Source organism: Dendrobium catenatum, unplaced genomic scaffold (genome assembly GCF_001605985.2).
Source record: "Dendrobium catenatum unplaced genomic scaffold, ASM160598v2 fragScaff_scaffold_1211, whole genome shotgun sequence".
Taxonomy (NCBI): domain Eukaryota; kingdom Viridiplantae; phylum Streptophyta; class Magnoliopsida; order Asparagales; family Orchidaceae; genus Dendrobium; species Dendrobium catenatum.
This window is the reverse complement of record NW_021319673.1, coordinates 265,715-292,042: the sequence shown is the minus strand read 5'-3', so window position 1 is coordinate 292,042 and position 26,328 is coordinate 265,715. Positions and strand designations below refer to the sequence as shown.

Genomic DNA, 26,328 nt, shown 5'->3' with positions numbered 1-26,328 from the left:
ATTCTTTTGTGAAGCATGATGACATGTTTGAGAAATTAAACTGGTTTGTATGTGAAGACATTTGTGTTGTGTTTTCTTTCATGGGAGGTTTTCCTTAAAAAAAAAGTAATCTAAAAAAAAGTTCCATTATATCATAATATATAATGAAAAGCAATTAGTCATGAAATTAAATCATACTCTTTGGCTTCTTCTTCTTTTCCCAATGACTTTTTAGCCTTGCATTCGAGATGCCGTTAAGCCTATGCTTTAGTTGATCTTTCACTTTTGTAATGCCACCATGTGTAAACTTGTGATAGTTTCTCTTCCCAAAAAGAATCAAATTGATATTTTCAAACATGTCCTTCATCGCAACCAACATATATTATTTAGCCTCCTCATTCCCTACATTAATGTGCTAATTTGATATGCAAACCAACTAACATGATTTTTGAATATGAATCAACTATTAGATTTAGAATTATTTTTTAAAGATCCTACGAACATGCGGCCTGAATATATATCTTTTCGAGCTCTTACTGACAATCATAGTAGTCAGTACTTCATAGGAATTTTCACAATATTCATCTTCCTAAAAAATCTCATTCAGTGCAAACACAAAAATTAATTGTCTCAAACTTCTTAAATATGTATTGAATACTTCCCTCTTGTGCACCAAAATTAATAACCCAAGGATTAGATTGACCCTTATTCTCTGTGTAACAAAAAAAAAAAAAAATTAAAGAATCACATGACACAGACTCTATACTCATTCCACCCACATTTTATAAATCTTAAAAAAATGAATATAATTTTCTTAAGTAAGATTGAGCAGCTTGCTTTAATACTTGACTGCTTTTATTACAGGTGCTATTTCGAACTGACTACATTTATAATCCTTATCTTATTCATTGTAGTGCTAAGTTGTCATCACATTCTCTAAACTAAGAAAACAATCAGTTATAGAACTTATGGGTTTTGAAATGCCATGAAACACATTATTAGTAGACTCGCTACGCTGTGTGGATAGAATGTTCATGCTAAATTAATCCTTATTAAATGTTGTTGACCACTTATTTCTCATCTTATAAAGAACCTCCAACCAACAATGATCGTGGATGTTCCCTTATGTGATCATTTCAACTCATATTTTCTCAAACTCCTCAAAGTCACACTTGCTCAAACACTTATAGAAGAGACATCTGACTTTCTTATTATTATTGAAGTACCACACTTTTGATGGAATATTTTTATAGATATGTTATTGGCAAATTTATGACTAGTGTGATGTAATGTAACTTCTATGGCCCTAGCCATTTCTTGGTCTTGATTAGTAAATATTATTTTTGGATGTTTATCATCCATTATTCGTACAAAATATTATAAACAATAAGGTAAATGATTCAATTGTCTCATTTGACAAGAAGGCCACCTCCAGCAGATTATTTTATCAATGATTATTAATCTCAATAAATAATGTGCAAACTAAATTTTACTCATCAAGTCTACAACTAGTATAAAAAAATCACACATATCTAAAGTAGTCATAATCTATGCTACCCATCCTATCAACTAAAAAAATAACAATCTATAGAATTCATCAAGTTGGACATCCCATACGAATATCTTGTCATCAACTTGACGATATTTAAATAATTAAATCAAAGTATTAGTGTTCTCAAATTCAATTTTTGCTCTTTTCTCTTTTTGAATAAAATTTTGTGTATCCCTCTTAGAGAATCGAATATTTTGGACATCTCCAACTTCATCTGTAAGATAGAAAAATACATCAATAGTTTTTATCCTGATTTCTGTCATTAATTTAAGAACTGAAGTTTCTCATCATACATATTCCTAAATGATCTAAAAAGATGAAGGTCTTTTGGCCTAGATAAATCACGATTGTCTTTTAATAAATTTTTTAACTTTTCAATTTTTAGCTACATCCATTGTAAACCTAATTATAGCTGGGCAACCCATTATGATGTCAGATTTTTTATATTTCATTTAATAATTTATATTAGGTATCTTATTAAAACCAAATTTTGAGCATACAAAGTTCTTGTATTTTATTTTTATGAAATTTGGTCAGTAACTGGATGATCATTGTGAACATTAAAATCAATATTATGGGCATAACTATAATAAACCTCATATGTCTCATTCTCATACACATCCTATAAAATACATAGTAAATATGCAGCAAATACGTAGTAGATATACAACAATTATAGAGTAAATACACAACATATACGTAATAAATACGCAACAGATAAAAAATAAATATGAAAAATACACAAGTAAACAACAAATATGTAACAATTACACAAAATATAATTGTAATATGCAGCAAATATGTAGAATATAAGCAATAATATGCAGGAAACACGCAGAAATCACACACCACTAATGTTTATACACAGAATATAAGCATTAATATCTCAACAAATATGGAGAATATGTATGGTAATATGCATTAAATATGCCGTAATTTTAAAACTGTGTATAACGACTACATTCTTATATATAGTAAGTCAAATTTGAAAGGAGTTTGAACTTTATCAATAAGTTGAAACCAATATTTCATGAACATAGCTTTCCCTCTAGTTGTAGTCCTTTTAACTTCAAGTCTTCAACTATTTTATTTCCTGGATGTCTACATACCAATTTTCGACGTCCGCATTCTGTCGGAATATCATCTGTTTTTAAAAAGCAACATCTTCCTCCAAATAAATCTTCATATTTATCAGCATTTTCTTTATTTTTTTTCAACATATATCAAAAAAATTTTAAAGTAAAAATTTTAAATATTTGAAATCTTTTACGATTGATTTTCTGAAAAAGAAACAACGACACTAAATTAAAATGGCTGGTGAAGATATTTTACCTTAAATTTTAAAACCAAAATAGAAAAAAATTCCACATTTACCGTCCGTCCGTTGGAGTAAGCGGAGCTTTGTCCGGAGTTCCACAGAACAATTCTTCCTTCGCCTTACGTAGTTGCAGGCTCCGGCTCCCTCCCACCACCTTCCTCTACCTCGCCTTTCTTATAATATATTATTAGTTATTTGTTATTGCTATTAATCCACTAAAAAAACCCTGCCTTTTTAGGCCAATTGCAGTTTCCTCTCACTCTCTTGTCCCTCTGGCTTCCGCTGGCTCCGGTGATCGCTAGGGTTTTGACATCAGTGACGGTGTGAGGAGCAGCGGAGCGGAGATGGCGGTGGTGCAAGGGCAGGGGATCGACTCGGCCCTTCTCGACGATATCATCAATCGGTTGCTTGAGGTGCGATCGTAGAAAAATACATCAATAGTTTTTATCCTGATTTCTGTCATTAATTTAAGAACTGAAGTTTCTCATCATACATCATCCTAAATGATCTAAAAAGACGAAGGTCTTTTAGCCTAGATAAATCACGATTGTCTTTTAATAAATTTTTTAACTTTTCAATTTTTAGCTTCATCCATTGTAAACCTAATTATAGCTGGGCAGCCCATTCTGATGTCAGATTTTTTATATTTCATTTAATAATTTATATTAGGTATCTTATTAAAACCAAATTTTGAGCATACAAAGTTCTTGCATTTTATTTTTATGAAATTTGGTCAGTAACTGGATGATCATTGTGAACATTAAAATCAACATTATGGGCATAACTATAATAAACCTCATATGTCTCATTCTCATTCTCATACACATCCTATAAAATACATAGTAAATATGCAGCAAATACGTAGTAGATATACAACAATTATAGATTAAATACAAAGTAAATACACAACATATACGTAATAAATACACAACAGATAAAAAATAAATATGAAACAAATACACAAGTAAACAACAAGTATGTAACAATTACACAAAATATAGTTGTAATATGCAGCAAATATGTAGAATATAAGCAATAATATGCAGGAACACGCAGAAATCACACACCACTAATATTTATACACAGAATATAAGCATTAATACGCAACAAATATAGAGAATATGTATAGTAATATGCATTAGAAATGCCGTAATTTTAAAACTGTGTATAACGACTACATTCTTATATACAGTAAGTCAAATTTGGAAGGAGTTTGAACTTTATCAATAAGTTGAAACCAATATTTCATAAACATAGCTTTCCCTCTAGTTGTAGTCTTTTTAACTTCAAGTCTTCAACTATTTTATTTCCTGGATGTCTACATACCCATTTTTAACATCCACATCCTGTCGGAATATCATCTGTTTTAAAAAAGCAACATCCTCCTCCAAATAAGTCTTCATATTTACCAGCATTTTCTCTATTTTGTTTCAACATATATAAAAAATTTTTAAAGTAAAAAATTTAAATATTTGAAAGCTTTTACGATTGATTTTCTGAAAAAGAAACAAAGACACTAAATTAAAATGGCTGGTGAAGATATCTTACCTTAAATTTAAAACCCTAAATAGAAATAAATATCCACATTTACGGTCCGTCCGTTGGAGTAAGCGGAGCTTTGTCCGGAGTTCCACAGAATAATTCTTTCTTCGCCTTACGTAGTTGCAGGCTCCGGCTCCCTCCGACCACCTTCCTCTACCTCGCCTTTCTTATATTATATTATTAGTTATTTGTTATTGCTAATAATCCACTAAAAAAACCCTGCCTTTTTAGGCTAATTGCAGTTTCCCCTCACTCTCTCGTCCATCTGGCTTCCGCTGGCTCCGGTGATCGCTAGGGTTTTGACATCAGTGACGGTGTGAGGAGCAGCGGAGAGGAGATGGCGGTGGTGCAAGGGCAGGGGATCGACCCGGTCCTTCTCGACGATATCATCAATCGGTTGCTTGAGGTGCGATCGGCGAGGCCCGGCAAGCAGGTGCAGCTTTCCGAGGCGGAGATCCGTCAGCTCTGCGTCGTCTCACGGGAGATCTTTCTCCAGCAGCCCAATCTCTTAGAGCTCGAAGCCCCCATCAAGATCTGCGGTTTGCTCTCCCTTTCTCATTCTTTTCTGTATTGAAAGTTTTAGCTATGCGATTTTCCTGTTGGAGATCCCGAGACTGAGAAGTTGTGCTTTTAGGATGGTAATTAGAACTATTCTAAATAAATGATATTTTTTAGAAAGGATGGTTGGTTTCATTGAGTAATTGTGCTTTTAGATGACGGAACGAGGTGCATCGGCTAATTACTTTTTTTTTTTTTTGGGGTCATCCTCCTGCATTTCTTTTGTTTTGGATGGGTCTGCGGAAAATGGTTAGCCCAAGGCAATTCGAATAGAAAATATTCAAAATTATTTCTGGAGAATAGAGTTATGGGCTTAGGGAGCATCTAATAGGTATGACTAAATACAAAATGGCGATTCTTAAAGCTATCAATGATTTTGTTGATGATGGGTATGAGGAAAAGTGTTCTCCTCATGCATAGTTATTGTTGCTGTTTCTTTTGGGGTGGAGCTAGTTAAAAATTAAAAATTAAATGTTAATTGTGGAGCTAGATAATTTTTTCTGCAGCCATAAAAATTAGAAGACCCTAAATAGTTGTCACAAGGTAATAAATGATGATGTCAATTATAGGTATAAGGAACAGTTTTCTCCACATGCTTATATATTATTGCTCTACTATTAGCGTGGGGCTAGTTGAAACAATTAAAATTTGAATGTCAATTGCAGAGCTTAAGAATTTTTTCTGTAGCCACTAATACCTTAGTTGAAAATGTTTAAAATTAGAAAGTACAATGAATGTGTGGAAAAAGTTAAAACTTTAGAAAGTATAAATTGAGAAATGAGCATTTTCGATTCTTAGATAATTGCCATTACCTATCCCAAGTTAGATGGGAAAGGTTCAATGCTGATGCTAGGTTGATATCCATTCTTTAAACTATGCCAAAATTAATGAAATGAATCCAAATTTAAATTTTGCTGGTATTAAGGCTTTCCACAAAATCAATTCATCAATGCCTATTCTAATTGTAATGAGAAAGAGGCAAGGGGGTTGTTGGGATTTCACCCCAAGTGATGTGACACAATTTACCCGATTATGGTGAAAATAAAGCTAGGGTTGGCTAGGATATCATCCTTAAGTGACGTGTTACAACTTGACTTGATTATGATACAAAGAAAACAAAGGCTATGTCTAAATCTAAGTTAGATTTGGAAGTTTGGACTTTGAATGGGAAAATGTATATGATATAAACTAAAGATAAGGTAATTACAAATAGGTTTAATTGGTTTATTCATAGTGAAGGGTAGAAAATGTATCATTGAAAGAGTTGATAAATTTTGTGTTAGAAAATTATGAATGAGGGTAGCTAGACTTAAGTTAATTTGGATAGAAATTATGTATAATATTTGCAAATAGTTTTTACACCTCCAACAACATTCAATAGGGATGAATGGAAAATGAGGATTCATAAAGTTGACTCAAATAGTTGGAATAAGATTAATGATGATGATGTATAATTGGTGGACACAATGATTAGAAGAAGAATACATATTATTTCTTTATAAGAAACGAAATTGAAAGTAGAAAAATCCAATGACAATGAAGAAGGTTATAAGTTATTATATGCTAAAATTGTTAATAATAGGAATGGGGCAAAGATAATAGTAGATAGAGAGTTGAAAGATAAATACTTTCAGGTAAACGGGGTTAGTGATTGCTATTAAGAAAGATAGCAAAAGATAAAGAGTTGAGAGATAAATTTTTTGAGGTAAATGAGATTATTTGTTTGGTGATTGCTATTAAGATAATTATTGATGAACCCATTATGAATGTAATCAGTGCTTACTCTTTAAGTTTTGATTGGAAGATAGTTTAAAAATTCAATTTTAGGAAGAGTTCGACAAATTATTACAACATATACTTGCTGAAGAAATGATGTTTAACAAAAATGATTTCAATGGGCAGATAGTTGCTAATAAGATGCTAAATGAGCAGAGGAGTGTGTTGATTCCTATTTTTAAGACTAAGAAGATGCTAAATGGGTAGAGAATGTGTTGATTCCTATTTTTAAGAATAAAGGTAATGCTCAAGAGTGTGAGAATTATAGAGGAATTAAGTTAATGTTTCATACTTGAAAACTATAGGAGCGAGTTATTGAGCATAGGTTATGACGTGATGCTAATGTTTCTCAAAATTAATTTGGATTCATGCCGGGTAGGTCCATTATGGAAGCTATACATTTATTGAGGTTTGATGGAAAAGTATAGAGAGAATAAGGAGGATCTACATATGATATTTATTGATTTAGAGAAAGCATTAGATAAAGTTCTAAGAGAAGTGCTCTGGAGAGTTCTAGAAAAGAAAGGAGTTAGTAATGCTTATATTCAAGTCATTAATGATATGTATGCAAGAGTTGTTACTTATTTTCAAACACAAGGTGGTTTGACCAAATACTTTCCTATTTCAGTTGGATTTCATCAAGGATTTGCTTTAAGCCCATATTTTTTTGCTTTAGTCCTGGATGTTTTTACTAGACATTTGCAAGAGGATGTACCTTGGTGCATGCTTTTTTGTTGATGACATTCTTCTTGTTGATAAGACTAGAGAGGGAGTTGAAGGTAAACTTGAATTATGGAGGTTAACCTTAGAGTCTGAAGGTTTTCGTTTGAGTAGGTCTAAAACCGAATACATGAAGTGTAATTTTAGTAGTAATATATCTATTGGGGGGATTGTGACTTTGGATAATCAAGTCATTAATAAGAGCAACGCTTTAGATATCTTGGGTCTATTGTTCAAAGTGATGGTGAAATAGATGGGGATATTACTAGTAGAATTCAAGTTGGATAGTTGAAGTGGAGGAATGCATTGGGCCTATTGTGTGATAGAAAAATGCCTCTCAAACTTAAGGGAAAATTATATGAGATGGTAGTGAGTCCTGTAATGCTTTATGACATAAAATGTTGGACATTAAAAGAGAAGCATAAAATTAAGTTAAGTATTGCAGAGATGAGAATGCTCAGGTGGATGAGTGGCTTCACTCTTAGAGATTGAATGAGAAATGAGTATATACGTGAAAGGTTAGAGTAGCTCCAGTTGCAGATAAGATTAGAGAGAGTCGCCTTAGATGGTTTGATCGCATAAAACGTCGGCTTCCAATGACCGGTTAGAAGAGTAGATATATAAGATTTGACCTATGTTAAGGAAGGTAGAGGTAGACTAAAAAGACTTGGTAGAAAGTATTAGAAATATTTTTTTTATTAGATTTAAATGAGAATTTGATTCTTAATTGGACACAATGGAGAAAAAAGATTCATGTAGTTGACCCCATGTAGTGGGATAAAGGCTTGATGTTGTTGTCTTCGTTGATAATATTGTGTTGTTTTGTGTGTTTTTTCTTTTAAGCTAATATTTTCAAGAATGTTTTAAACATCATTGTGGAAGATTTTGGCATTAGAATTAACTTCTCCAAATCCTCTATTATGATATACCTTGGTATGAGTGCCGTTCTTACTATTATTTTGGGATGTTATCTAAAAACTTTACCATTTAAGTACTTTGGTATCCCGTTGGGCTCTTAAAGCATCTAGCGTGTTCTTTGGCCTCTCATTGGAAATATTCAAATGAAGCTTTCTTTTTGGAAAGAAACTTGCTATTTAAAGTGGGCAAGCTTGTGCTTATCAACGGTGTTATCTTCTATTATTCTATACTTTTTTCTTTCTTTTGGATTCCTAATTGGGGCATTAAAAGATTTACTGTATTGGAAGGAATTTTTGTTGGAAAGGGGATGGGTCTAGTAGTGGTCTTCATCTCATCAACTAGAAGACTTTCTATAGACCAAAAGATAATGGAGTCCTTGGTATCAAAGACCTCCGTAGTATGAGTTCATCTTTCCTTGTTGAATGAATTTTGATGTCTTTACAAATGAACAATGATTCTTTTCTTGCTTCAATTATTTGTGAAAAGTATCTAGGAACTCAGTGCGCCCTTGGACTTTTTGTCCAGTAATGTCTCTCATTGCTCCAACTCTATTAAATGAGTTTTAAAGATTTTGATCCCTTTTGGTCAAACAACCCTTGGAAACTTCATGTGGTAGTAACTTTAATTTTTTGGAAGAATAGGTGAACTTCTTTTTGCCCACTGGCTATCCAATTCAGAGATCTTTATACTTATGCTAGTAATTATGATAGTTTGGCTGCTTCTATTCATACCAGTAGCTATGATTGGCACGGGCTTTAGAAAAGTATCACCCATTTTCATTTAAATGGTTATAATAAGCTTTGTTTATCTCTTACGTCATTTGATTCAATCTTGAACTTGATAATGACACCCCATATTTGCTTTCATCATCTATTGGTATATTTTTTGTCAGCTCATTTTACTCATTCTTGATTAATGGGGGTGTTCTTACACTTTTTCACTCTTTGATTTGAAATATATTTCTCCTTTCAAAACTAGAGTTCTTATTCGAATAAAATCCCTATTAAGGTCTCTTGTCTATTAAAAGGGATTGCCATCTTTGCTTTTTGTGATATGTGCATTGACAAACTAGAAGACTACTTACATTTCCTTTGGATGTGCTTCTATCTCAAATGCATGGAAAACTCCACAATCGCTTGGGCATCCTCTTACCTATTACTATCTTAAACATAATTTTTATTTCCTGGAAAAGTGAATTCATCAGAAAAGACTCCAGAGATCTATGGGACGCCTTCTTCTGTGATATGGAACAAAAGGAATACTGGATGCTTTAACAAGCAGAAGTGAAGTTCCTTTGGATCAATATAATCAGTCTTGCTTACTTGGATTAATGACACTAATGGCAAGAGGTTGGTCAAAATCAACAATTAGATGGAGGACAATCATATTGCTTCTAACCTCAAGGGCTGATCTCTTATACCTCTTAAATTTCTCTTTTCCTTTTTTTTTGGTGTTCTTCCTAATTTTCGTCTTTGTTATATAAATTTTATTTTTCATCAATGAGAAATGTTCACAAACTTCTCAGTTAAAAAAATAAAAAAAGAGTTCTAACCCTTTTTCCATGACTTTTGCATTAGCTCTGCCATTTGATTTGCTTTTGGTACAATTTCTAGGTGATATCCACGGCCAATACAGTGATCTTTTAAGGCTTTTTGAGTATGGAGGCTTTCCTCCCGAGGCCAATTATTTATTTTTAGGTGATTATGTGGACCGTGGAAAACAGAGCCTGGAAACCATATGCCTTCTTCTTGCTTATAAAATCAAATATCCAGAGAATTTTTTTCTTCTTAGAGGAAATCACGAATGTGCGTCCATAAATAGAATATATGGATTTTATGATGAATGTAAGCGCCGATTCAATGTGCGGCTATGGAGGGTTTTCACCGATTGCTTTAACTGCCTTCCTGTAGCTGCTCTCATAGATGACAAGATATTTTGTATGCATGGTGGCCTTTCTCCTGATTTATCGAACTTGGACCAGATTAAGAATATTACTCGTCCAACTGATGTGCCAGACACTGGTTTAATATGTGATCTACTCTGGTCAGACCCTGGTAGGGACATTCAAGGTTGGGGAATGAATGACAGAGGGGTTTCATACACTTTTGGTGCAGATAAAGTATCAGACTTTCTAATAAAACATGACTTGGATCTTGTTTGTCGTGCACATCAGGTTAGAGTCCTTTTATATATTTGTTTTTAGTTTTCATGTATTTTGATTTGTTATTTTCTTCTAAACTTCCAGGTCGTGGAGGAGGGATATGAATTTTTTGCTGATAGACAACTTGTGACAATATTTTCAGCCCCAAACTATTGTGGTGAATTTGATAATGCTGGTGCAATGATGAGTGTTGATGAAACTCTTATGTGCTCTTTTCAAATCCTAAAGCCTGCAGAGAAGAAATCAAAGTTCTTGATGCCAACAAAAATATGACAATCATCCATACTGCTATTATGTTTCTGCTTAAGGTTTGGCTAATTGACTGTAAAATTTTTGTTTTGTTATAATTCATTTATTATAGCCTGTTGTTTTACTTGAGAGTCTAGATGCGTAGTTATCATTCTCCCAGGTTTTAATAGAGATTCCTTTTATTTTTGTATTGATTGGTCATGGTATTGGGACATTTTTTAATTTTTAAACCTGATAGGCATCTTCTAGTTATTTGCTTTATAATTGAATCTCAGAATTCATGATACGCATGCATCAAGTGGCATAGTTTTTTTTGTGTGTGACCGGGTGCACACAAATAGGTAATAATAAAGCATTTGATACTGTGCAGACCCTTGATATTTTTCATTTGAGTTTGAGACTAGTAACAATGATTCTAAATGTTTATTTCATAAGATAAATAAAATGAAAATTATCGTGTCAATAAAATTACTAGTATTTAGACCTGAATGTTGCATTTGAAAGCAGTGCTTAATTACTTAATATCAGCAACATCAAATATTTAGCTGTTTGTACAGACTTTTATTAGCTTATTTTATGTGGATGGGTAGTGAATTTTATATGCATGGTTTCTGGAAAAAATCTCTTTCGGTCTGTTCAATAATGAAAAAAATTCTAAATATGATTCAACAAATTAGCTAAACCATATCTTCTTAAGCATATTTTTTCCTTTTTTTTTTAAATTAGAACTTTAGAAGTTCACATTTATTTTCCATATAGAAAAAAGAATACAAGGAGAAAAGATCAGCAATTTCATTTCTACATGTAAAACATAAGGGCTGATTGATGTAGAACTAAATGATGCAACAATGATCATTAAAGAGTTTGCACACTTCTTTGTTGAAAACAATAGTAAGAATTAACTTTAAGTGATTTGAACAATGAAATAAAATAAGAGTGGGGTGATTTCAGTTTAGACCAAGCTACACACATAAATTTAAGACTTCAAACAATCAATAGTTCAAACAAAGCATACGGAGAGGTTTTCAACAAGATATCCCTAGATTAACAATGAGTTTAATCACTATGAGAATCCACTCACTCAACTCTCTAAAATTACTAGGCTTTAGCGGAGGAACATTAACACTATCTTCATGAATCTAATAAGACCACAATTGAAAAACGACTAAGAAGATAGGTGGGTCGGAGGAAGAGTTTACCCAAAGAAAAATAGTTACTAAACTCCGGTGTGGTCGTTTGAAGGTTTGCGAAAGAGTGGGAGCAACGTCAGGGTTTGGAAACCTGGACGACAGTCGGAGGCCTTCTGGACAACGAGACAGCAGCAGGAAAGCTGTCGGGGTTGCTGGACAGCAACTAGGGGTGTCTGGACATTCACTATGAGAGCCTTGACAGCGGTTTTGGCTCTTGAGAAATGCTGGTTAGCAATTTCTAATGCTTATAAAAACCTTGGACGACTGCTAGATGATGCTGAGAACTTTAGGATAGCAGTTCAAGATTTCCAATAGTGTAGGACAACAGGATGATCCTGCTAATATGTGTGGACAGCAAGCCAGATGTTCCAAAACGAGAGGGAAACGGCAGTGATAGCTTGGGAGGGGCCGGCTGGATTTGGGAAAGGTTAGGGAGAGCTTGATTTGAGGGTTTAAGGAAGGATTTTAATTAGATAAGAGAGATGGAGGAGGGGCGGCATCCTTGATTGGAGTTGGGAAGTTAATTCCTTTGATGTGTACCCAAATTTGGAAAGCACTCAATTTGGGGAGAGGGGCATGGGACCGGCCAAGAGAGAGAGGGGGAGGATTGTATGTGGACCATGGAATTAATTTGTAATTGAGAATTAAATCTGAGATTTAATCTCAGATTTAAGATGGGGATTATTTCCTATAGGGATTGGGCTTAATTAGAAAACTTTTGAAATTCAAATTATTTTGAATTTAAATTCAAATTATTTCCTAAAATACAAGAGGCCAAATATGGAAGGTATTAATGGGGGATTTAATTTGGGATCCAAGGGGGATGATGGGGAGGCCGGCGGCTGAGTCTTGGGTTGGAGAGGACCTGCGATTAGGTGGTGGCGTGGGGGAGGGAGGCCGACGGGATTGTAGGGGCAAGAGAGGAAGGCTGACCGTGAGGTAGAAGAGGGAATGGGTAGGGGCTTTGCCGGCGGTGGAAGGGAAGGAATGAGGGGACAAGAGGGGAAGACAGAAAAACCAAGAGCTCACTGAAGGTGGTTGTTGGGTACTACGCTTGGCCTCTCCTAGGCTCCTTTTCCTAACTTTCTCTCAACCTCTCTCAAGAACACCAAGCAGAAATTTCAGTAATAATTCTTCATTAACCCTCAAAGAAGGAGGTGAAAGCTTTAAATAGCCAATACGAGTGACAAATGAAAGTACTAATATGCCCCTAGGGCTTACACATGTCTAAACCCTTAACTAATACATAATATAAATGAACATCTAAAGTAGAGCGGCGCGATCGAGGCCGTAGATCGACGACCACACCTCTGATAGACTTTCCAAGGCCGGATGTCCTCATCACTGATGCTTTACAAATAATTAAACTGCTAGAATAAAAATATAGAATAGATAACTTGTCTATTTGGTGAAATAATATAACAATCAGTTGTTTTTAATCTGTTAGTGATAGTAAGATTAGGCAAGGAAAACAGAATTATTATTAATATTAACGTGGATAAATGTCAGTAAAATTCCTGGGTTATAAACTCTGTTTGTTCATGTTTTTAAAACCCTCTATTTTGGTCGCATTTTTCTAATATATTAATTGGTCCTTGAGGTTAAAAGTCAGTACTCATGGAGGACTTTTTGGGCTAATGATGTAAAGTTTGTTGTTTATTTAGCACGCGTGACACATTTTTTGACTTAAATTTGAATGCAATTAAAATTTGTAACCGAAAAACCCTGATTATGGTCTCCTATTGGTTATTAAGTTGAAATGCAAACCTTCTGATACGCCTTAGGTTTCACAAATTAGGGTTTGCCCTAATTTTCCTTCAAGATGAAATTTCTCCTCCAAATCCAAGAAAAAATCAACACAAGAGGGATGAGAGGAAGAACAAGAACATTTGCATTCAAAATCCTAGAGAAACAAGATACAATTTGTCCACTTCGAGAAGGACAAGGTCTCCCACTACAAACCCTAGAAAAACAAGAGAAAGAAACTAAGGAGGCTAAGAGAAAACTCAAATCTTGCATAACCCTAGAAATCTCCCTCTATTCCTTACTTAAAGCAAGCCAAAAGACCAACAAAACCCACTAGTGGGCTGCCCAAAATGAACCGCCCAGCTCAGGGCAGACCCGAGCCAAACCGGTCCAGGATTGGACCGGTTCCGCTCAAGGCCGAACCGTCCCGCCGCTCCGTCGCGTCCCGCGCTCCCCTTCGGCTGGCCGACTGGCGCGGCATTCCCCCCCGCGGCTTTCGCTCGCCCGCGGGTGCCGTCCCTAGCTCTGCGACCGGGAGGCGGATCGCATCACCTTCATAGAGTTTTTTTGGCTTCTTACACTAGATTGATAGCTTAATTTTGTTTAAACTTGTGGGCTAGAGGTGGGCATGATTGTCATGCCACGTTTATCGAAAATCTTGTGACTTCCAAGCAAGCTTGTTGAATCTACATGATGTTAAAGCGTGGTAGTCTATGTTGCTAGCACCAGTTGCATCGGATTCGGCTATATTATTAAGAGTCTCTTAGGCATTCTGTTTAACACTACGGAAGTCTGCTATGAATTTTGCTTTCCAACATCTTGCATGGTGACAAAAGAATCTAGCCCGACTTAAAACCCTTGAAATTTTACACTCAAATTCCAACAAAAATAGCATAGGAGATGGAAAGACGAGACGACTTTCTTTGCTTTAAGATTTATCGCCTTAGGTTCTAAATGCCAACATTGTTGAAGTCAGTGTGATCACCATCCACAAACTTGGTACACATGATCGTGTTCTCTACTCAACATAGGTTCTTTGACATCCACTTGTTTGATCCATTTGTGTTGATAAGAATTATGTATTAGGCATTTAAGTGGAATGAATGCATGCTCTTCATTGAGTTATTCAGGATGATCTCTCTATCATGCAGATTTGCGTGGCTTGCATGGGCTCGACAATAGATTGATGGTAAATTGTCTTCAAACACCATCATCATCTTCATTGACAAAGGCGCCTATGATGAATATTATTTGCATTGGAAACATAAGAGTGAGGAAAGAGAGTGAAAAGTTTTATTATTTTCATTATTGTTCTCTTAATTAATGTTTTGTAAGTCATTCATGAAAAAATCTTATATGCCAGGGATCAAAATGAAGTGTTTTTAAAAACACAGGCCTAATATGAAGTGTGGATTATGACTTAGGGACCAGAGTTATCATTATCATTAGCATTATCTAAATTATTTGTGTTTGCTTTATAATTCTTTATTCTTCATTCAATTTTGTTGAGTGTTGTATAAGATGTTAAATATATTATTCGCAAATTAATATTATTTTGAACATCATCTATACAAAGTACCTAAAATTTATCCTTTCTCCTTAGTAATCCTTTTATACTAATTTTATGTATGGTCATCATCAACATTATCATTAGCTTTATCCCAGCTACTCTTCTAGAAATTCAAATTTTCCCTTTTTTTTAATATCTTCTAGAAATTCTACAATATTCTTCTTAATAAAACTAGCTTCCTATATACAGTTTGGCTCAACAAAGAATTATAATTTACCTCCCTTAGAAAATTATATTTGTAGATAAGCAATTTCTCATTTTTTTGTTATTTTCAAAACATCATCTTAAAGTAATAATTCTTTCTGATTATTTTTAGCCTGCTAGGATTTACATCCGTAACTACTGTTATATGTAGTGTGGTTCAAAACTCTCATGGTAAATCCTTGTAGTATATGCAAGAATAATTTATTTCCTTATGTCAAAAATTTATTTGTGATATTGGTGGCTCTACTTTTGTAAGGTACATTTTCACATTTCTTAAAGTATGTGTTTACCATTACAAGATCATAATCTGCTTCTGCAAAATAAAGAAAATCTTCTCCCTTTGCATTTCTTTTTGTTATTCCATAACCAAACAATATGAATCCTCTCATAGCTCATCGTGTTAAGATCTATGCACCCATTTAAATTACTTTCAATAAATATTCTTTCTTCCCTATGTAGATGTTGTAGTAGTTTATCCTTCTCTTCCTGGAATTGATTTATTTAACTTTTCTTCTAATCTTAATTGAGAAGAATAAGCACTATTCTGATAGGAAATACTTGAGTTCAAGTATTTCCTAACCAATTTAAAGGCAAAGATCAAAGAGAAACTGCTGTCCAGAGCAGGAAAACAGTAAAAACAGTGGAAAAAATGAGTAAAACTGAGAGAAATTTGGAGAAAAAGACTTGTATCGAGAGGAGGATCGCTCTCTCCCAATCTCTAGAATTCAATCTAGAGCCCTAGCCACTAAAGAAGAACAAGAAAACTCAAAGCAAATCTCCCATAACCCTAATCTCTTCTTTTCTCCCTACTTAATGCATACAATTCAAAAATAATATAAAAGGACCTAATTGCCCTTGCTCCCACACCTTTTGGCTACAAGATACAAATTCAAAAACAAGTGGACCCCACCCAAAATTCTCCTGAATCTTCCGCCGGCTTCCCCTCTGTTTCCGCCAGTTCCCGTCGCCTGTAGACGAACCGAGCTGGCCCAATGGATTGGGCCGGCTGGACCAGTCCAAAGAGGACCGGTCTAACATATTCACATTCCCAATTGATAATTATCTTAGTAGAAATTACTGTACCACTAATATGTTGGTTCCAACAATTTTATCTTTCAACTCTATATCTATTATGATTCCAACCTATTTCTATTTTTTATCTCTCCAACATGCAATAATTTATCACCCTCTCCAATATCACTGTATTTTCTACTTTTCATTTAGTTTCTTGTAAATAATTAATATTTATTATTCTTCTAATTTTCTCTACTAATTATCGTCTTCATTTTCAATGTTATTAAAGTTCATTTAGCAATTCTAACCTAGTCAAGCATTGTTTATTTTTCATCACAATCGAGTTAAATTGTGATGTACCGGTGATATCCTAGCCCACTCTTATATGATTTTCATAACAATTGGATTAAATTGTGGTGCATTACTTCAGTTGCGTGGGGAGGGAGGGTACTATCTGTGGACAGTAAATTTATTTGAAAGTTTTACATTATCATGATATCTGATTTTGATGTGATCCTAACCCTTTGAACGTGGTCTCCAGTATAATGAGCATATGTATTCCCATCTCTTTTCTTTTAAACAAAGTAACCGAGATTTTTTTGGGGCGGCGAAAAGGTTCGTTGAATTTATTTGAAGCATTATGTGTTGGATGATGATATGAAGTATTAAAATAGGAGAACAAAGTCAAGTTTAGGCATCGTGTATCTGGTGGGAGATTTTTTAGGACATCAGCTTTATGCTTTCTTATTTCGTTCACTGAAAAATTTGAAATTTTTATAATTGATTGTTCCAGGCCTGATATACCAAATGCATCACGTTCAAGTGCTGAGAGTTGATTTATATTCATTTTGATGATAATTTTTTAAATTATTCCATAGAATTATTGTCCTGCTGCAGAAGAACTGAATTAAAACAAAGAATTACTGTTTGAAAATAATGCATATTGTAGTTCCGGAGGAAACTGGCATCATCATTAGTTCTTTACTGCCTAGGATTGGCCTTTTTTGATCCTCCTTCACTAATCATTTCTCTCAAAGTTGCATTTAATGATAGTTTTATTGTCTAATTGGTGTTGCTTTTTTGCACTGTATGCCTGACTATTTTAATTAATTTTGTTTTAGCTTACCCTTAAAAAATCATAGTATATCATTTCATTTGTCACCGTGCCCTAATTATAGTTTTATAAAATAATTTCTCTCTTTATGATATTCTCAAATAGTGCTCGAGAGAACTTTTCTAATTTAACTACCTAGTTTTAATCCTAAAAATTATATCCTCATTTATATAGAAATTCTTTTATATGATATTTCTAAATATTTTATCACACAACACTTTTCTTGACTGATAATTTATAATATCAAATTTACTAAAATTGCATTACTTAATCATTGTTTTTTGAACCATAAGCCTTTTGTGTTCTAAACATGCTATCCATTATTTCAAAATTTCACTTATTTTAGTAAAGGTCTTGTCATTAGATTATGTAGCTATATAACTAAGTTTAGATGACTCGTGAGCCTTATTGAGCTTTACTCGATAAATGACTTATAAGCCTAGCTCGATAAGCTAATAAGTCAAGTTTTGTTTGATTTGTTTACAACCTTAAATATGTATTTTTACAAGAAATATTAACTAAGGTATCTCAATTTTCATAACCAATGGAAATTGATCAGACTTTAGGGATCCTTGATGTTATTCTACTATAATTGGGAATTCAAAGGGAAAGGAGGGGGCGGCTATGGCAAACTAAGCAAAGAGCTGTTAAGTCTTTTAGAGGAGGATTATTGTGTTTGCTTTAAATTAGGTTTTGCATTAGGGTTAGGGTTCTTCCATCTTGATTATTATTGATTTCTCTTTTGGTACTTGGCGTTCTTAGGCTCTAGCGACGTCTAGAGAATTGGGAGAGATGGATCCTCCTCTCGAATAGAGGATTAATTGTATCTTAGTATTGTCATACCACCTTCATCAATTAATACAATATATCAATTATTTTTTTTTGCTTGGAATTGGGTGGAGATTTCTCGCTGATTTCCTAGGATTGATAAGTTTGCTTGAAATCTACAAACATTTTCTATCAAATTGGTATTAGAGCAATTTTTTCGGGCTGGTTTTGGGCTACTTTGGTGAATTCCTGCAACAAAATGTGTCTGAAACGTGGTTTGTTTTGTTGTTTTTGGGGTCGAGATCTAGATTTTGAGTCTAACAAAAATCCAGATATCGATGGCGGCCAAGAATGTGGATGTGTTGGAAGAACGGCTTAAGGGGAAGATGTGCCAAATCAAAGCAACGGTGGAGGATATAATTTCCTCCATAGAAGCCAAGTTCTTAGGTCTTCAGGAGATGGCGAAGAAAATATGAGATCATCAAAACCAAATGGCGGCATCAGAGGTAAGAGGGGACGGTAGGGAGAAATACAAATTCTGAAATTCGTAGGAATGAAAATGATGCGTAGCGTGGATGGAGAGGGGAGAAGACCCCCATCTAGAGCCTTTCCAGAGGGAGGAGAGAGGTAGTAGGTATGGGGAGAGGCGTGGATATGTGGGGTACGAGCAAAGGGGTGCTGATTGGAAAAGAAAAGAGGGGGATTATGGTCAGAGAGGTGGTGATTTTGACGGAAGAAGGGTTTGGGTATGAACACAAAAGGGAGGATCGATACACTTGGGGAGGGTCATTCACTTGGGGAAGGGAAAATTATGGAGGATTCAGGGGAAATGGGGGAGATCCGAAGGTTCAAAAATTGAATATGCCCATATTTGAAGGGGAGGATGCACATGGGTGGATTTACTAGGTAGAGAGATACTTTGCTGTTAATGGGTTGATAGAAGAGAAAAAATTGACGGCAGTTGGCCTATATTTGGAAGGGGAGGCCTTGGCTTGGTACCAGTGGAGAAACATGAGATGACCCATACGGAGTTGGAGGGAATTCAAAGATTGCTTACTAGAATGTTTCCAAACAAGTAGGGGAGGGGATTTCTATGAGTACTTTTCCTAGTACAGGAAGGATCAATGGAAGAATATCACGAGAGATTTGAGTACCCGACGAGTCGACTGGATTGACTATCTGAGACTGTTCTGGAGGAAAATTTCATAAAGGGGCTCAAATCAGTGATCTGGGCAACAGTGTCAATCATGAGATCTCGTGACTTGGGAGAGGCTATGGAGTTATCTTAGTTGGTTGAGGATCAGAAGCACTAGGAGAAGGGAGCCAGAGGCGACAGTTCAGGTGGCTCGTACAGGATGACTATCACTCTCTTAGCACCTAAGGGTCCGACACCGAGCAACCTTCGTGAGATCCCAAGGGAGAAGCCTGTAGGAGGAAGGGGGGGGGGACTTCTAAAGGCTGATTGAGAGAGAGATGTAGGAGAAGAGGGCAAAGGGCTTATGCTTATGATGTGATGAGAAGCATACTCTATGACACGTTGCAAGAACCGAGCTATTCAGGTTCTTACCGTCTGTGATGACGAGAAAATTGAGGGAGGTGGGAGAGACAGGGGTAGAGGAGGATAAGTTGCATATATATGTGACAGAGGTCTCCCTGAACTTAGTTGTATGATTCACTCTGAGTCATACCATGAAACTGAATGGGGAAATAATAGACAGGGAGGTGGTGGTGTTGATTGACAATGGGGTGACCCACAATTTTATCTCCAAATAGATTGTGGACCAATTGGGGGTGACATTGGTGGATACATGGTGCTATGGAGTGATGATGGGTATACGGAAGGTAAAGATTGGCCGTGGGATATGTAGGGAAATAGTGTTGATCATACAGGGGGTGTAGGTGAGGGAGGATTTTCTCCCATTGGAGTTAGGAAGCACTGATGTCATCTTTGGGATTAACTGTGATGCCCCAAAATCTAATTAGGAAGAATTAGATTCTAGGGCATCATAAATGGTATCTGAGCAATACACCAGCCGGAAGATGAGAACTAAGTGTCATATAAGACAAAATGTTGTGTCATGAGAGCCACCTCTTAAACCTTGTATGAAACAAAGTGCTACATGATGGAGCCACCACTTGAAATTGTAGGGTTCACCTCTAGAATTCTATCTGCCTAGTGGATGATTCTGAGATAACGATGCCGACGAGGAAAGTGGGGGAGATTGTGAAACCTCTTAAGTAAAAGAAGTAAAACTCGTAAACATCGAGGGACATTTTGGTGTAATGGTTGAAATTGCTATAAGAAACTTCGCAGTTAAGCGTGCTCATCTCGAAGCAATTTTAGGATGGGTGACCTATTGGGAAGTTACACTAATAGGACAAAATCGTGAGGCTTTTATGTCAAAGCGCACAATATCTCGATAGTTAAGAGTTTGTGTTGTTACATGAAGTGGTTGCAGGCCTTGGAGAATTCCAAGGTCAACTGGGGAGCATTGACGATAGAGTTGATGGTGGAGGGTAGAAGTGTAGTGATCACGGGAGATGCGGGGCTATCCAAAGCCATGATGTCACTTAAAATCATGACGAGGAGCATACAAGAGATGGGGGAGCTACAGAGGCTAGAGGGGATCATATTGGAGAAGGGTGGAGACATTCCTTCTTCAGTACAACCATTGATTCAGCTGTTCAGTGAGATCTTTCCATCACCTTAAGGATTGCCATCACTTAGGGAGCAGGAGCACGCTATCACCCTGAGGGAAGAGATGTCACCCATCAGAGTAAGGCCATACCATTACCCTCAACTTTAGAAGGATGAAATCAATAAATTGATCAGAGAAATGTTGGAGGCAAGGATTATCATGCCTAGTATGAGCCATTTTTCTAGTCCAGTTGGTTAAGAAAAAGAATGGGAGTTGGAGGTTCTGCGTGTGCTACAGGGCTGTGAATAAGAAAACTATGCTAGACAAGTTTTCCATCACAGTGACAGATGAGCTGAGTGGGACAGTTATCTTCACCAAGATAGATATGAAGTCAGGGTACCATTAGATCCGAATGAAAGAGGACGTGTCAAAGACTGCTTTCAGAACACATGAGGGACATTATGAGTTTATGGTGATGCCTTTTAGCCTCACTAATGCCCCAGCCACCTTCCAGTCCATCATGAACAGGGTGTTCTGACCCAATCTCAGGAGATTTGTGCTGGTCTTTCTTGATGATATCCTTATGTACAACAGGTCAGATGAGGAACATTTGGAGTATTTGATGACAATTCTAGAGATGTTACAGGAGTAGCAGTTGAGGGCCAATTTGAAGAAATGTTGCTTTTTATAGGCCAGGGTGGAGTACTTGAGACATATAATATCTCAGGAGGGTGTGGCTGCCAATTAGATGGCAACTTCTAAAGAATCTCAGGGAGCTGAGGGGATTTTTAGGGCTGAGGGGCTATTACATGAGGTTCATGAGAAGCTATAGCTTCATCATCTGGCCACTGGCATAACAGTCGAAGAAGGCTAGTTTCTTGAGAAACTATAGCACACGCCAAACCTGAATTGATCAAATATTCGCATATTCATTAGACACAAGGAATCTTAAGAAAATTATAGAGGTCATGGAGGATTTTTTTTTTTTTGGGGGATGCACAACATTTCTTAGTTGATAATTTCGAACACGCATCATTAGGTTGGGTGCGGGCATCCGTAAGATGACTAAAAATTAGGATGTCATTGAAGTATACTAGGAATTTCTCAATGAATGTGTGCATGGTGAGTCATTACTTGCATTAAGCTCGAGTTTGACCTCAGCCTCAATTAAGCAATCAATCTCAAGCTCAAATTGAGGGCAGCTCGAGTTTGGCTTGATTTATTTACCCCCTTAAATGTGTTATTTACAAGAAGTATTCCCTAAGGTATCTCAATTTTCATAACTAATGAAAATTGATTAGTTTTTATGGATCATTGATGTTATTCTACTATAATTGAGAATTCTTTGCTCATTTCACTTCTTCTAATGCTACTCAATTCGTGATCATATCTTAATTAACATTATCATCTATTATTAAATTTCTCATTGAAGTATGGTACTGGATGGCCATCTTGCTTGAGGACGCCAACATGTTTACTCTTGATAAATCATAGGATACGTTAGAAAATTTTGCTGAAATCAGGCAATTTCAATACAAGCGAGCTAGTCAAGAGATCCTTTATTTTGAGTAATGCTCTTGATGTGATAGCAGTCCATTTAAATTTATCTTTTTTTAAGCATTTGGTTGCTAGGGACATAATTGTTCTTAAACCATGAATGCATTGCTTGCAAAATATTGCCAATCCATAGAAGTTGAGAACTTCATCAGTGCTGGTTGGTACATGTCAAACCTTAATTGATCGAATTTTTTCACATTCATTAGAGACGAGGAATCTTAAAAAATTTTAGAGGTCGAGGATTTTTTTTTTCCAGTGGATGCACTACTTCTCTTAGTTGAGAATTTCGAACACTCATCATTAGGTTGGGTTGGACACCCCTAGGTTGACTAAAAATTAGGATATCATTGAAGTATAGTCGGAATTTCTCGATGAATGAGTGCATGCCGAGTCATTACTTGCATTAAATTATTGGGAGTGGTTTTTAGACCAAAAGGTTTATACAACTAATCATAAAGATTGTTCTTCATCTTGATGATCGTCTTTTATTCATCTGCTTCTCTAGATCTAGTGGTATTTGCTCCCCAAACCAGTTTTCAAGATGGCTTCCTAGGCCATCTTGTCGAGTATGCCATAAGCTTAAGGCTGCGTTTGGGACAAGCTTTCTTTCTGCTTCTTAAAGCTGTCTCAAACGAAGCCTAAGTATTTGGGAATTAATGTGAAAGAGGTGCTTGCAATATGTTTCGATCCTCAGGTGTGAAATACATACTGTACTACCACAAAATTTTTCCCTGTACAAGGTGTCTTCATCACTTTCCTTCTTGTAGTGGTCTTGATCAGTCAAATTTTCACCATTTATAGTTTCAAATCACTCATTTGTGGCTTGCAATCAATAATCCCTCTACTGTTTCACTTCTTTTGATTTGTACCCCATGCCATCAATTTTAATGTCTAAAACACAAGTGAACAGACAATTTGCTTCTCTAATTATGATTCAACTATTGGTATTTCTTGTCTAACCTTTTCCCTGCTTGATGATTGTTGATCTTTTTTTATTTTTTTAATGCTGATTGCAGATCTTATTTCTTAACCTGTCAGGTCTATTTCAGTTATTCTAAACCCTAACTGTGTGGTGCTCATGGAGGTTTGCTTGACGATCGATGTCTCGGTTTCTTTAAATTACCGAGCCGTAAATCTATGATGCAAAGTAATTAGGGATAATGCGTGGATGGGCAAACCCAAACCCTTCAGAATGGCAAATGCCAGATTTATTTTTCCTTTTTTTGGTTTGTTTTTATTCCTTCATAAACACCATTAGTTGTATATGCAGTGATCCTATGTAAAGGCTTTGGCTTAAGATTCTGCTGTTCTGTATGCCTAATTTGTTTCAGTTTAACATTTAACTTCCTCGATTTATTGTTGGCCAAGACATCATATGGATTTTCATTACCTTTTTCATATGAAAGTTGCTGATGAGTTCTAAGGGTTTTATAATAAGGTATAATTTTTTTTACTAAAAAAATTGCTTTTCAAATAAAAAAAAAAAAAAAAACAAGTTGTTCCAAACGAAGCTTTCATTTGGGATAATTTTTTTTATTAATTTTTTTATAAGAGTTATTTGAAAATAGCAAAAAAATAATGTTCAAAGATGAAGCCTTATAAAAAAACTTCTCATAATTATAAAGAAAACTGCATTCAAAAGAAAGCTACATTCAAATTATGAAAAAAAAATAAAAAATTATGAAAAAAATAACCTTAAATGAAACGTTCTATTTTGTGGTTAAGCCTGTCTGCTAAACATAATCTTTCTATTATAAAAGTGTATATATACAGTTTCACAATAAAATAAAACATTTATTATTCTGATTTTCATTTGGTGAATATGGTTTTTTTCAATATAAACTTTGGTCATATAAAAATGTTGCATCCATATTAATTTATTTGAGATTGGTATGATTCTGTTGGCATAAAAATTTTCTAAGCCTATTCCCAAAAATCGAATGCATTAATCTTTACTTGGATTCTTATCCAACTTTTAGAGTTTTCTAAATGAGAAATAAGATCGAGCTAGCCAACTGTTAAAACTCTCAAGATCTGCTACATATTCATGCCTTAAAAGAATGAGAACTTTGTAGTACAAATCATATTCCTTGGAATAACAATCTCTCCAAATCATAAAATTACAAAAACATTGGGCTAAAATTAGGAGAGATGGAGAAAAAAAACATTCAGAGGAAATCAGATCTAACCTCAGCTTGAAGAGTTTGACAATGGATTTGTTTGAGACAATTTTTTTGTAAAACAACTTTTTAATACAAAAAAATTCTTGAATTACAAATTTTTTTACTCAAAAAATCATTTTAAAAAATAATTAAAAAACTATCTCAAACTAAGCAAATATCTGCCTGCTGCACAACATTTGTTTAAGATACAAAATAACGCTATTGACAAAAAAAACATTCATTTAACTATCACAACAGAGAAATAAGATCGAGCTAGCCAACTGTTAAAACTCTCAAGATCTGCTACATATTCATGCCTTAAAAGAATGAGAACTTTGTAGTACAAATCATATTCCTTGGAATAACAATCTCTCCAAATCATAAAATTACAAAAAACATTGGGCTAAAATTATCCTAAATTAGGAGAGATGGAGAAAAAAAAACATTAAGAGGAAATCAGATCAAACCTCAGCTTGAAGAGTTTGTCAATGGCTTTGTTTGACTTTGAGACAATTTTTTTGCTGCCTTTTAAAACAATTTTTTAATACAAAAAAATTCTCAATTACAAATTTTTGTACTTAAAAATTATTTTAAAAAACAATAAAAAACTATCCCAAACTAAGCAAATATCTACCTGCTGCACAACATTTGTTTAAGATACAAAATAACGCTATTGACAAAAACCAACATTCATTTAACTATCAAAAAAAAAAAAAAAACCTTTAGCTGAATTGTTATAAAGACTTGAATATGCAACATGAAAGAATTCTCCAGCTCCTACCATGCGTATAAATCTATAAATTACATTGTGCTTACTTTATCATAAATAAATATATGAAATACATTTGAAGCATTCAACAGCAAAATAAGTCAAATGTATTAGGCCCTGCATTTAAGAGCAGAACCAATGGACACATTTGCAGGAGTAGAAGCATGTGATCGGCATTAACCAGCAGCCGCTTATGAATAGCTGAAAACTAGAAACTTGACTGTACATGAGAGACAAAGCCACATACCTGCTATGGAGGAAAAAAATTTTCTCAACTCAAAATCCATAATGTCCATAGCTAATTTGCTGAGCCATATTTTCCATTGGCATCCTCTACAATGGCTATTGCAATAAAGCAAGAGCAACACCCAATGGAATGGCATTCTCTTGAGATTGTGAATCTTTCCATATCCTGAAATCCTCATCAAAGAAGCCTTCTTCCATCCAATACTCGAGAGTTCTTATGGAGAAAGGCCCCTGAACATTACCAGAGGGATCCAAGTAATTCCAAATCTTCTCGAGACTTCCTGCGTTCTCTACAACTGGGTTTTCAGAAGCTACATCCAGGTCAATGATATGAACATCATCAGAACCCTTTCCATTAGCTTCCACTTCATCATCAATCTCAATGACTACCGTATCAACATTCACTTTTATAGCACTGCTATCACATCCTGCAACCAAAGGGGTCGAAGTAATATCAGATATTTTTTGCTCCAAGTTCAAAAATGGAGGCAGTGGTTACCAGCAACGTCGAAGTAAATGCAATAGTTGAATTTAGAAGAACATTTCAATGCAAGTGGGATATCATAAATAAATCCA

At 35.0% G+C, this 26,328-nt stretch overlaps 2 protein-coding genes across 2 annotated transcripts in view; one reads left to right on the top strand and one right to left on the bottom strand.

The window, feature by feature from the left end:
• The first annotated feature begins 4,438 nt into the window (after window positions 1-4,438).
• On the top strand, window positions 4,439-23,973 carry LOC110093133 (serine/threonine-protein phosphatase PP1-like). The gene is made up of 4 exons (XM_020817928.2): window positions 4,439-4,930; window positions 9,977-10,536; window positions 10,609-10,832; window positions 23,614-23,973. The coding sequence occupies exons 1-3, from the start codon at window positions 4,729-4,731 to the stop codon at window positions 10,795-10,797; spliced, it is 951 nt and encodes a 316-aa protein (XP_020673587.1). The 5' UTR covers window positions 4,439-4,728; the 3' UTR covers window positions 10,798-10,832; window positions 23,614-23,973.
• Window positions 23,974-25,447: 1,474 nt separating this feature from the next.
• Window positions 25,448-26,328, bottom strand: part of LOC110093116 (uncharacterized protein At5g08430) — a gene marked incomplete in the record, with an annotated part of 55,024 nt that continues 54,143 nt past the window's right edge. The window contains 1 exon segment of the mRNA XM_028699058.1: window positions 25,448-26,180. Coding sequence (XP_028554891.1) covers window positions 25,849-26,180 — 332 coding nt within the window.